General features: G+C 52.6%; 7 protein-coding genes across 9 annotated transcripts; 3 read left to right on the forward strand and 4 right to left on the reverse strand.

The window, feature by feature from the left end:
• Window positions 1-5: 5 nt before the first annotated feature.
• PPTG_12052 (hypothetical protein) lies at window positions 6-486 on the reverse strand (the record flags this gene model as incomplete). The annotated part of the gene is made up of 2 exons (XM_008908249.1): window positions 6-14; window positions 82-486. The coding sequence occupies 2 exons, from the start codon at window positions 484-486 to the stop codon at window positions 6-8; spliced, it is 414 nt and encodes a 137-aa protein (XP_008906497.1).
• Window positions 487-746: 260 nt separating this feature from the next.
• Window positions 747-4,261, forward strand: PPTG_12053 (hypothetical protein). Its single transcript, XM_008908250.1, has one exon. The coding sequence runs from the start codon at window positions 824-826 to the stop codon at window positions 4,169-4,171; it is 3,348 nt and encodes a 1,115-aa protein (XP_008906498.1). The 5' UTR covers window positions 747-823; the 3' UTR covers window positions 4,172-4,261.
• A 63-nt stretch (window positions 4,262-4,324) lies between these two features.
• On the reverse strand, window positions 4,325-7,082 carry PPTG_12054 (hypothetical protein; the record flags this gene model as incomplete). Its single annotated transcript, XM_008908251.1, has 2 exons — window positions 4,325-6,979; window positions 7,047-7,082. The coding sequence occupies 2 exons, from the start codon at window positions 7,080-7,082 to the stop codon at window positions 4,325-4,327; spliced, it is 2,691 nt and encodes an 896-aa protein (XP_008906499.1).
• Window positions 7,083-7,233: 151 nt separating this feature from the next.
• Window positions 7,234-8,529, forward strand: PPTG_12055 (hypothetical protein; the record flags this gene model as incomplete). Its single annotated transcript, XM_008908252.1, has 1 exon — window positions 7,234-8,529. The coding sequence occupies one exon, from the start codon at window positions 7,234-7,236 to the stop codon at window positions 8,527-8,529; it is 1,296 nt and encodes a 431-aa protein (XP_008906500.1).
• Window positions 8,530-8,561: 32 nt separating this feature from the next.
• On the reverse strand, window positions 8,562-9,398 carry PPTG_12056 (hypothetical protein). The gene has a single exon (XM_008908253.1). The coding sequence runs from the start codon at window positions 9,336-9,338 to the stop codon at window positions 8,646-8,648; it is 693 nt and encodes a 230-aa protein (XP_008906501.1). The 5' UTR covers window positions 9,339-9,398; the 3' UTR covers window positions 8,562-8,645.
• Window positions 9,399-9,452: 54 nt separating this feature from the next.
• On the forward strand, window positions 9,453-10,965 carry PPTG_12057 (hypothetical protein). 3 transcript variants are annotated; one of them, XM_008908255.1, is made up of 4 exons: window positions 9,453-9,744; window positions 9,808-9,879; window positions 9,937-10,312; window positions 10,387-10,965. In XM_008908255.1, the coding sequence occupies exons 1-4, from the start codon at window positions 9,482-9,484 to the stop codon at window positions 10,450-10,452; spliced, it is 777 nt and encodes a 258-aa protein (XP_008906503.1). In that variant the 5' UTR covers window positions 9,453-9,481; the 3' UTR covers window positions 10,453-10,965. The 3 variants fall into 3 exon arrangements, with proteins under 3 accessions (XP_008906503.1, XP_008906502.1, XP_008906504.1); XM_008908254.1 differs by having other exon boundaries at window positions 9,453-9,879; XM_008908256.1 differs by lacking the exon at window positions 10,387-10,965 and having other exon boundaries at window positions 9,937-10,384.
• PPTG_12058 (hypothetical protein) lies at window positions 10,618-12,058 on the reverse strand (the record flags this gene model as incomplete). Its single annotated transcript, XM_008908257.1, has 5 exons — window positions 10,618-10,786; window positions 10,856-11,358; window positions 11,429-11,628; window positions 11,691-11,860; window positions 11,925-12,058. The coding sequence occupies 5 exons, from the start codon at window positions 12,056-12,058 to the stop codon at window positions 10,618-10,620; spliced, it is 1,176 nt and encodes a 391-aa protein (XP_008906505.1).
• Between the last annotated feature and the right edge of the window lie 122 nt (window positions 12,059-12,180).

Raw genomic sequence — 12,180 nt, forward strand, 5'->3', positions numbered from 1 at the left:
GGGGTTCAGCCAGCCTTGAGGAGAGAGTTCGGTGTGTAGTTCGAGTGGCAGATCCCAATGATACAACGTCAAGATCGGTACGATGTTGTTGGCGTTGAGCTCGTCGACTAGGGCGTGGTAGAACGCAAGACCCTGAGGGTTTGGTTGCATGCGTTTGGTCTCTGGATTCCAGTTCATGGCTCTCGACCACGAGACAGAGAAGCGCGAGGACTGCAGACCGGTCTCGACCATGAGCTTGATGTCGTCTCGGTAGCGATGGTAGAAGTCGTCGGCGACGTTTGCACACGCCACCTTCTTCCTATGCTGCGTGCGGCAGAATTCGTCCCAGATACTAGGAGTGCGGCCGCCTTCATTCCACGCACCCTCGACTTGGTACGCGGCGGTGGCCGATCCGAACATGAAATCCGCTGGAAAGCAACGAGGCGCGTCATCGGCAAAGACCGTTGCGCCTGCCAACGCAGCGCCGAGGAGGTGAAGAAGTCGCATCCTGTCAGTTCGAAGAATCTAGATGAGGGACCTGGCGTAAATGGCAGCCGCCGGTTCGCTTCAAAGATATCGCCAAACGGAAGTTGGATTTGACGTCATAAAGAACTTTTTTTCCTTTTTTCTTTTTTTATTGGAGCGATTCCCGCAGCCGTTTGAACTGGTTCAAATTCATAATTAGCCCTACCCTCAACAAAAAGGGACGTTCTGTTACAGACGCTGCGAAGCCCCCCCCCCCCCCCTCGCTTTCAAATAATGAGTCTGCGTCTGCGCATCAAGTTCTAACGGTAACGTCCTGCGATTTGCTGTGGCATTCGAAATTGCAGTGAGCCCAGTAGCTATGAGTCATAACGAGGACTACCGACGTGATAGATACGTCTCTCGCCAGTACGCGTACAATCGAGATGGATCTGACTCACATTGGTACGACTCAACACGTGGCAGATATGGTAGTGACGGCTATAATGATTGCAGTCGATCGGATTCCCATGGCTACGGATATCACCGGGATTATGACGTTTCCTCGCAGTACGGAGGTGGAGCCTCGAGGTACAGCGACTCTCCTGGGGAACACGACCAAGGTCACAGTGGCTATGATCGAGGATACGGCGACTACGGTGAGGGCTACAATGATCGATTCGGATCGCATGGAGGGTACGCTAGCTGGGGGAACCAAGGTGGCCACGGTAAAGGGAGAGATCGAGAACGCCATGATCGTAGCTATGGAGGAGATAGAGGCGGTGGCCACGGACGTGACGACCGTGGCTACGGCCGGCAACGAGACTATGGAAGCAACGATCGTCCTGGAGAAGAAGATCGTGGTTATGATGGAGGCCATCGCAACCGCGACGGACGCGGAGAAAGGGGCCGGAGAGGCGGTCGTGGAGGCAGTGGCTCTCAAGAAGGCCCTGGTGCAGGCTTTATCTCTGGCTCTGGATACGAGCTGATCGGAAACCCCATCTCCGACCCTCGCGTAGAAGAAGAATGGAGTGGTCGAGCAGGTGCCCATGAAGTTCGTAGTGATGACCCGGACCTGCAGAGAGAAGTTCAGATTTGCCATCGACCTGGTGTTGCCTCCGGTGGCAGGACAATACCTGTGAACGTCAACTACTTCAAGGTGTCAGTGGACAAAGCACCTAAGGAGATATTCAAGTATCACGTAACTGTGGAGCGTTCGAGGGACGTTGCTGCAGCCTCTAGATATGGCACCACTGGAGCTCAGCAGATTACTGAAGATCCTGGTGGTGAGGCCGCCAATGCAGCGCCACGACATGAGCCGAGACCAGAGCGTCCACTGCCACGTGCATTAATAGGAACTGTCATAAACGCCACCTTGCTACAGTACAAAGAATCGTTTGAGGGCGTTCGGGTGGTGCATGACGCAATGGCATCGCTGTACGCACCCGTGAAATTATCTTGGACCTTAAAAGAATTTGTAGATGTGGACCCGGACAATACTGATGCAGCTCGTGACTATCGACAACAAATGGCAAGCTCACACAGTGAGAACACGAAGGCTTGTGTCAACAACTTTCGAACGTACTTGGTCAAGATGAAGATGGTGGAAGTGATTTCGTTGGCAACGCTGAACAATTACTACTCTGATGCAAGTGTGAATGTTATGCCTGTCGTACAAGCTCTGAATGTTGTGGCTCGCCACCTGGCGACCCAGCGCTTTGTCACCGTTGGATCTGAGTTATACAACATGAAGGATAAGAAACTGCGTTTGTTAAGTGGTGGTAAGGAGATCTATGGGGGTTACCACCAAGCGCTACACGTCGCAGATCATAAAGTGGTGATGAATATCAATCAAACAATTGGAGTATTTTACTCCCCAGGGCCGTTAATGGATCTGGTCATGGCGGCACTGCGGGTACGCAACGTTAATGACATTAAGAACCTGTCGGAGAAGCAGTTGAAGGGCCTTGCTCGCGCCCTGCGGAAAATCGATGTCTTTCCAACTCATCGTTCGGATCGACGTCGACCAATCTGTGGAGTAAGCGCCATGGGAGCCGACAGAACTATGATGAATTATAAGGGAGAGGTGAAATCTGTGGCAAACTACTTCAGCGACCGCTATCAGAAGACTCTGCAATATCCTTCACTTCCAATGGTAAATGTTGGCAGCAAGCGTCCAGGGAAAGAGACGTGGCTGCCTATCGAGGTGTGTACAGTTGCCCCCGGCCAACACTTCTCCAGCTCCGATAACGTGGATCAGCCCGAAGTCATCCGGTTGGCCAGCCAGCCTCCTCGAGCTCGCCAAGCGGATATTCTGAATCACGTTCACCAGGCAGGATTTGAGAACGATCCATATCTGGAGGCTTTCGGTTTGAACGTGGAGCAGAGATTCCAGACTGTGGAGGCTCGCGTAATGGATGGACCGTACGTACAATACGAGAACGTATCAGTGCATCGATCCGACGGACAGTGGAGTCTCAATAACAAAAAGTTGGTGTGTGGTATGTCAATTCGGAACTGGGGCGTGGTCGTCCTAGGTGAAACTCGGAAATCCGAAGTGAACAAGTTCAAGGACAAGTTGTGCGAGGCCGGGGATGAGCGTGGAATGCCGTTCAAGAACAAGCACCCCGTAGTCATTCTCCAAAGAGACAACCGAGACATGGAAGTGGATGAGCTGATGGAGCTTTGTTTGCGGGAGCTGCTGGAAAAAAATGAGGAAGGTTCTCCACAGTTGATTCTGGTGATCTTGCCAGAAACGAACTCTGTTCATTATGGTGAAGTCAAGAGAATGTCCGACACGGTGCTGGGAATTGCTAGTCAGTGTGTGGTAGCGGAGAAATTGCGAAAGGCCAATGCCGCATTCTGTGCTAATGTCTGTCTGAAGATCAACATGAGGCTTGGAGGCAAGAATGCTGTGCTAAAAGGACCGCTTCCGCTTATAAGCGCTGCGCCAACTATCGTTATTGGAGTTGATGTTGAACGCAGTAGTTACGGTATGGACGATCAGCCTGCGATTGCGGCAGTGGTGGCGTCGATGGACGCATATTCTGCTCAGTACGCAGCACGTGTGGCTGCTCAGAATCCGCGCAAAAGTATTGAGAAACTGCCAAAAATGCTGAAAGAATTATTTCTCGTTTACTGCAAGAACACGGAGCGTAGACCCGAGCACGTGCTGTACTATCGCGATGGTGTGAGCGATGGAGAAATGCAGAGCGTCCTGCAGACGGAGATGCGAGCTCTGTGTACGGCATTCAAAATGATTTCTGGTGACTACAAGCCGTTAGTGACTTTCATTGTGGCAAATAAACGGCATCATGTGCGAGCTTTTCCGGTCAATTCGCGCGACGGCGACTCGAAGGGCAACGTGAAGCCTGGAACGGTGATTGATTCGGTGGTTATGGATCCTCACCTGTTCAGCTTTTATCTTTGGGGTCACAGTACGCTGCAAGGTACAAGCCGGCCGTGCCATTACACTGTGCTGTACGATGATAACAGCTTGGCTGCGGAGGACGTGCAGCTGCTGACGTATCATTTGGGGTACACATTTGCCCGATCGACACATTCGGTGTCCGTGATTACTCCTGTTTACTACGCCAACGAAGCTGCAGCGCATGCTCGTCACTTTCTGGAAGAACGCATGGCTGGCACAGACACTACAGTCTCAGGCGGCGGGAGGTTCAAGTTCGCCAATGTGCACAAGGAAGTGCTGAATCGCATGTTTTTCATTTGAGCTAATTGTGCTCGGTTGATGAGTGACGATGTAAGAGGCGTAAAGGAGATTGCAGGTAACTCGACTCCAATACATGGTTTGTGGTTGGAAATTTACTTCAAAGGTTTTAGATTGCATGTATTGTGCTGTTTTTCTTTAACTCAAGGGTGATGATTATTTGCTGATATAGGCGAAGCTGTCGCTGTTTAGTCCAGGCTTAAGTGAACTGAGAGGAACTGACGTCTCGTCCGACCCCAGTGTCTGTAGGAGATGGCTTCCGTACATTGCAAAACGAGGTGGGCGTCTGCTGTTGGTGCGCAGTCCGCAGTTGTTACGCCGTCGCCGAAGGACCTGCAATGTGAGGAAGACGAACTCTTTCTCGGTCACACCACCAAGCGATACTGCGGGTGCCGTCGGCTCTGAAATCTCTTTGTGCGGTTTTCTAACGGGACGCTTTGCATCAAGCTGTTTGGCTTCGAGCAAGCCTCGGAAAGTGCTTTCAAGCTCCTCGATGTCTAGTGACGACAGCGTCTCGTTCTCCAGCGTCGACCAAGCCTGTGTGAGCAGTTCAAGTGGCGAGGAATGCATCGCGATGGCTGTTGCTCCTACTGACACGGTTGGTAGCACTGTGGAGGAACGTCGGGTGCTCATCCGACTAATTGGTCTTCCGCTCATGTCCTCACTTTCACACTGTAAAGCTTCTCCGTTTTCAACTGTCGTGTTCTCGACTGCTGTCTTCGCCTCTGCCAATTGTGTCCTGGCAAACGGTGACGACAGCAGCAGTTGGTGGCGGAAACTCTCACGTAGTTTGCTTTCAAGTCGCCTGTCGTACTTGATCCACGTCGTTGCGAATAGTGCGAGGAAGACGTCCACAGCGATACAGTCGGCTGAAATGGTGTCTTCAATCGAGTTTGATCTCAGCACAGGAGCAAGTCGAGATAGCCAAGCTTTCGTGTCATCCAGAATGTCCTGGTCAACAAACGGGAAATGCTGCGTCAAAAGCTCACATGCCAACCCACGTGGGAGTGCCCAGTTCTCTTCGGTCGGAACTTCTTCCACTGCAGCGAGAGATGGCACGGAGGGATCCAGCTCTAAGACGTCACCCAGTGCATCCACGACTGCATTCAGTAAACAAGCCGACAGATTTCCACCAACTGCCGCAGAATCTACTGCAGATACATTGGGATCGAAGGGTACGAGCTCGCAAAGTCGACTAAAAAGTGCTACGCGGACTTCAGCGGCGTCAAAGTGCTGCCGCAGCTGAAGTTCTTGAACTGCATGATCATTTTCTGCCTGGTCGTGGCGTTGCTGATGTTGTTGAAGCTGGATGTGTTGAATGAGCTTTTCGGGCATTCCTGGAAAACAGTCAACTAATGTAGTGGATCCAAAGAAGGTAGCTCCTCGACGATGAATGACCTTAAGCTGCTCGTGGTAGTAGAAGCAGCTCTTAACGACCTCCATCATGTGAAAGTCAGCCAGTGCCGGTACTTCGTATCGTGCGAGGAAGAACTCTTTCATGAACCGGTGAAGTGGTGTTCGAACTGCAGCGACAGACACTGCTCCTTCGTCAGCAGAATTTGTATCAACCTCCGAACGAGCGATACGAGCACTCAATACCCTTCGTCGCCGTAAAGTCCGGGCGTCACACTCGAGCTTCTCGAGATATAACCGAAGCAAAATGCGGTTAAGTTGAGCTTTCTCCAAAACGCGCTGTATCCGAGGTCTCGAGTCCAGTTGTGCTCGTAATGTCGCTGGGATCACCTGGTGTTTGGTGACTGCCAAGATCTCGTGGTTCGCTGACTGCTCTTGTGGTTGGTTGTCTTCGTCCTCATGCTCCTCCTGTATCGACGGATGGCTTTGAACTGCTACATCTGATTGTTCACCATCGTCGTCGGAATCATACTCCTCGTTCACCGACTTCCACTGACCGCCACTTCGAGAAGTGAGGTGTGAAGATTTCTCAAAGAATGACCCCTCAGTTTGCGTACTAGCGGTGCTTGCACTTAGCATTCGGTGCATCATCTGATGCTCTTCTTCGGTTGACCCATAGCGCCAAAGCAAGGCAACGGCAGTCGAGTTGATGAAACGATCCATATCGTTTAGCACGCGGGTATTACGCTCTTCGCCCTCGAAAAGAGCTTTGAAAAGTTGCTCAAAGTCGGTCGAATAGCTCTCAATCGGGTGCACAGTTTCTATTCGTGCCAGAGCGTCTTCGTCAACGCCATAGAGCTCACGTTCCTCCACGTCTCCAATTGCAGCGATGTCTTCACAGAAGTTCTCTTGCGTGCCCACTTGTTCGGCAGAGTTGGACCTTTCGTAGCGAGTTGCTTCCATGGTATCTTGGGCATTCAGTACTCGGTTTACGACCAGATGTAGCTGACCGTTCTCCACTGCTAAGCGGTTGGCACGTTGGCGAACCTTCTGTAGCTCAGCTCTCACAGTCTGTTCACTCACACGTTGGCGAGCAAGTTCGTCTTCATACCGTTGCACAAGGGCTGCCTGTCGCTGTAGCCCTTCTGCATGGAAACGCTCGATGAACGCGAGCTGGTCGCGGAGCTGTTGCGCATCCTGCAGCGCTGCATTCGCCACTTGCAGCAATACAAACACGTTGAGCGATGCTAGGTCCCATACCTGTCCAATGAGGCGACACAATCTTGGAGAGAAGAGCGACAACAGTGATACCACCTCCTTGAGCATATTGGTACATACGGTATGGTACGACGAACAGCGTGTCGGAATTTGAGTGCTGGTACCCGTTACAGCGGCATCCGTGGCTGCCGGCAGCTTGGGCAACTGGTGGATGCAGTCATGAACGTACGACTCGAGTAGCTACACATCGCAAGCAGTGACAGGTCAGCTCAGTGAATCGAAGTAATAGATGCATGCTCTAGCGTACATCCAAGTCGTGGCTCGTGAAGTGATTCGACTGCATGGAGGACCAGTTTTGTGATAAACTGCTCGCGGTTCGATCAACAAAATGGCTACAGATTCTATTATTTGTGTTCTATTTATGCGTAACCATTTTAGGATATTCCTGGTTGAAGTGGGCTTGTCTAGTTCCTAATAGTGCTTCGTGTATCAGGATGGAACCGCTCTCATCACGAACCTGGATCCAACATCAAGCTGCCCTGCCTTCCTGTAACCAGCGCAACGGGCACTTCCTTAGTGATCCAGACACGGCGTTCTCAGTGAAGAAACTTGTTGACCTCAATGAGTCTGCCGCCTCTCTCTCGCCTGAACTTGAGAACTCAACTGACAATCTCCAAGACAGTGGTCATGAACGTGCGGAGAGCGAGCATGAAACACAAGTCGGCAATGAAGACGAGATCCGCGAAGCTCTCGCACAGCGCTGTCGACAGCTGCAGGAAGACGTCGAAGTGCTTGTGGTTCACATGGAGAAGCAGGAAAAAACTCATGCAAGAGAACGCAAGAAAGCGGAAGATGAGCATCGTGCGCTACTGCTGAAAAATTCTGCTCTTGAGCGTGAGCTGAGTGGGTTACGCGTCGAGAGGGATGCCTTGTTCAAGCAAAATGCGCGGATGGTGGCTCAACGCACTGATGACGAACGACAAGCAAACGATGAGGGTGAAGCGCACGATGAAGTGCTTCGAGCTCTCGCACAGCAGCAGCAACAGAAAGAAGCTCTGCAGGTTGCAGTTACCAGCGCAACTCAAGCCCGAGCGGAGACACGTAATGCGTTGGACAAGGCTCAAATGCATTGCCGCAGACTGGAAGAGGAACTCTCGTCGGCTCATGCCCAGGTGCTGCACCTCCAAAACGAGCGAGACAGCTTGAAGGCCGCACTGGATGCCACTATCACCGGTGCGGCTGGGTTCGAGGCACGACAGCTCCAGGCACAAGACGAGGTGATTGCCAGTCTACGTGCTGATCTGGTGCAGATGGATTTCGAGTTGAAGACACTTTCAGTAGACAAAGACACACTAGAAGAGCAAGTCGAGAAGCTCCAGCTACGGCTGGCAACCTCCGAGCGCGATGGCGACTATGAGGTCGTTTCTCTAACTAACAACAGCGACAAGATAGCGAAGCAAAAAGGTCAGAAGAAGCGCACGACAATCCGTCCTGTGAGATCAAATAGGGAGACCACTGGCAGACGCGGGTCGGATCTGTTTAACAACTTGATGGAGCTGCCTAACACAGTCACCGAGCCGCAAGAATGCGCGAATGCAACCATTTGGTTGTCACCAGCTGCTTCATACTTTTCGTCCTCTAACAGCCAAGATCATCGACGGCGTAGCTTTCGCGAACGAATTGCACCGCCAACAGGCTTGACATCGTTCGTGTCGAAGACCGTTCAGTCAGCGCGAAAGCACCTCGCCTCACCCCTGCACAACACATTCGGAGGTAACCAGGAGAAGTAGCTTCCGCCTTTGATCAATCATAGAGCTCACAATAAACGTTAGGTCACCGAAAGTCTATTCCTTTTTTCAATATTTGAAAGGGGCTTTTAAATCAAAACCCATGGGGTGTGCTGCTCCTAGTACTCAGCCTTCTCCACGTCCTTCTCGTTAAGAAGTGTCTTGGGGACTTCAGAATGGCTCACGTAGGACAGGTACGCGTTCCAAAGCAGCCCAATCACATTGGCGAAGAGCACCTGCATCGATCCAGGCACGAAGCGAAAGTTTAGGATCTGGGCCGGCACCCAGACAACCCAATTGGCTTTCGTGACAGACCACCAGTCGGCGCGCAGCTTGTCTGGGATATCCTCACTGTGTCCCTCGAGCATCAACACCGACGACAAGATAATCGGCAGGAACGTGGGTGCAAAGCCCAATTGGTCCAGTGCCAGCCGCTTAGCAACTGCAGCCGTGGAGACCCCGGGCAGCCTCGAGCCCAGAAATCCGTACCACACGTGGAGCGCGGGTGAGATCAAGAACCCGCCCAAGAACGTGAAGATGGCGGCGCGTTTCAAATCTAATTTGGCGTCACCGTCTTCGCTTTCCAGCACGAGCTGACACCCGACGTCACCCAGCCCCGCAATGGCGCCACCCGTCACGATCTTGGTGCTCAAAGGGTGGGTCTCTAACAGAGAAGCGTACGCGTCCCAAACGCGACGAAAACCCCAAGATTTGGCCGTTGAAGAGGTTGATGAGAATACAGCGCGATGCTGCATTCTCGTCACCGAGATAGCGACCACAGGCCACGTGCGAGATCGAAGCACCGACAGCATCGGCTCACAAAGACTACAACTTCCAGTTTGGAAGAAAGTGATAGACAACAAATATCTTTGATGGCTTCCGGATGGGGATTGGTGGATAAAATGCGGAATTTGACCCAATCCCAGTACAATTGTCAAGACTGATTGCTACAATCATGGCTGAGCAAGAGGAGGCCGCGCCCGAGATCGTGTCGGAGTTCCCGGCGCCGCCCAAGTTCTTTACTCTGTATGCGGACGGCGTGGAGAGCGGCCCGGCGCCGCCCGAGCCCATGGAGCCCACTTATCACATGTTCGGCTCGCCCTACAGCACGCAGGACGTAGTACCAGACCTGCTACCACAGCCAGGCAAGAAGCTGTATGCACCTCAAGGCGAGGACGGCGACGGCGCACCTGTGGACTACAAAGCCGAGATGAAGAAGTATTATCTGCAATATTTTGTAAATAATAACCAAGTGGAGGAGACTAATATTGTGCCTTTTAGAATTAATCGTTCGCTGCTCGCCAATTTTGTGGAGCTCGTTGACGTCCTCATCAAGAAGCCAGCCGTGTTCAAGTGAGTGCAGGTTGTTTCCAGGAGTGTAGGTCTATTGCTGACTATTGTTGCTGCCAGTGAGAAGCTGGACGACATGGAGCTGCTCTTCCTCAACATGCACAACCGCATCAATGCCTTCAGGCCCCATCAGGCACGTGAGACGGTGATTCAGATGCTTAAGACGCAAGTACAGGAGAGACGCGATGCTGCCAGGGACATCCGTCGCACCATTGACGAGTCCAGGCAAGCAGTGGAACGTGTGCATGGAGAGCTGCACGAGTCAACGGACGATGCGGCGGCTGCTGACGGAGCTTCCCCTGTTGGAGCGGATGATGATGTCAAGATGGAGAACGCTGACGGATCGGGGGCTACAGGGAATGCAGGCGACCTTGCTAGTGCAACTGCAGTGGCCAGTGCAGTGACGCTCACTCCTGCTCAACAGGAACAGGCAGAGGTCGGATGACTGGTGGTGATTTTGTCTGAAATGACCTACTAACACGTGGACTGCTGCTTGTTTGCAATTTACAGAAGGCTCGCGAGGCTCGACAAATGCAGGAACAGTTTTTCGCAGCGCTAGAGGCCGCGATGAACTGATTCCGAAGGATGCGTGGGGTCTCAGGACAATACAAAGAAGCTACACCTAAAGACGTTAATGGGACGCCTCGGCGTTCAACGCACTGCCTGCATGAGTAAATTAAATGCTGAATTCTCTGAACCTGGTCTACCCTTTGAATGATCCTCGACACGCGTTCTCGGCGCTTATAGCTTGACGTCATTATTGAACAACGAGCTGCCCGTTGGAGCCGACGATGCAACAGGAGCTGGTGGAGGTGGATGCGTAGCAGACTCTGCTGTGGCTTCAGTGGGTTGGTACTGTTGAGCCGGAACTGATGAGCTACTTGTGACGCGATTGGCACCATTCGCTGGACTGAAAACACAACAAACACCATCAGCATCTTCAACAACAGAGTCGTTAGATGACCATTTGCCTACAAACCTTTCCATCGCCGCACGGATAGCTTCGTACAACGGTGTAGCGGCTACTGGAGGTGGCTCTACGCCTCCCAACAGCTCAGGGACCGTCACAGCTTTGCCATAGAACGAGCGATTAATATCAGGCCTGGAGAGGATCACTGATCCTTCGAGCGAGATGCCCGCGTAGAGACCTTTTGAGTGCGAGTATGAGTAGCACGGCGCTACATCCATTGACGCACTAGCCTCCAGTGCTCCAGATGCCACACGACCGACAGGTCCTGCCGAAATCCCCAACTCCGCTCCAAGATTCACTTGGCCAGATGCGCAGAAAGCCTCCACGGCACGCTGCGTGTTGAGGATGATCACAAAGTCCGTGATTTCTCCTCCTATCTGTGGACCCCAGCCCACACCAGCAGTACCGATAGCCGACGGAGCTGACCACCGGCCGTCCGGTAGTCTAGCGACCACGAGACCAGTTCCCATGCGGCCCGTGAACACGAAACCCACCTTGATCACTGTCAGGAACTGCAACAACAGAGAAAACCACCGGTTAGACAGGGTGGCTGTTCCTTCCCTATAAGAGGTAGACTCGTACAGCGATTCCCTTGGCGTGAGTGAGTAGCGGTAGCGGGATAGACTGATCCTTGACAACTCCTTGGAACGTGAAATTCTTGACGCTGTACGTGGCCTTGCGGATCTCCTCGCGCAGTGTGAAGGAGTAGGGGCTGTTGAAGAACCTCTGCGGTCCGGACTCCTTGACCTCCATCTGCTGCACGGCGTGGCTCATCGTCCGACCTGGTACAGCAACAGTCAATAACCAAAACTCCACCAACCACATCATTTGTAACCGGACGTACGTAGCTCCTCTTGTTCCGGCTCAAGCCGCGCATGGCAATCATCACACACACGCTGCGGGTTGCGCGCGTTCACGGCCAGATACTTGCGCTCTGGGTTGGTGAGAATCTGGTCTTCATGGATGAGACTGCGCTGCGGTGTGCATAGCTCGCAGAACACGTGGCCACAGTAGCTGCAGACACCGGGTTAGTTGGAAAAAGCAATATACAGACAGAGAAGGCGATCAAGTAGCTCACCGGCAATGGTGCTTGCGGCGCACCCAGTCGAAGAGCAGCTGGCAACCGTAGCACACGCTCACTTCGGCGTCCGGGATCCAGCGCACAGTAGTGGGCAGCCCAGCAGGCGGGTTCGACTGCCGGCCCTGATCCATTATCAAGGTAGCAGGGATCTTGAACGGTTCCGGTCTGACAAGCTTGACGTCCCTTTGTTTTTTTGCTTAATTCGCATTCGCACTTAATCATGATCTTACAAAAGGCAAGTAATAATTTGTCT

Source organism: Phytophthora parasitica (assembly GCF_000247585.1).
Source record: "Phytophthora parasitica INRA-310 unplaced genomic scaffold supercont2.29, whole genome shotgun sequence".
Classification (NCBI taxonomy): domain Eukaryota; phylum Oomycota; class Peronosporomycetes; order Peronosporales; family Peronosporaceae; genus Phytophthora; species Phytophthora nicotianae.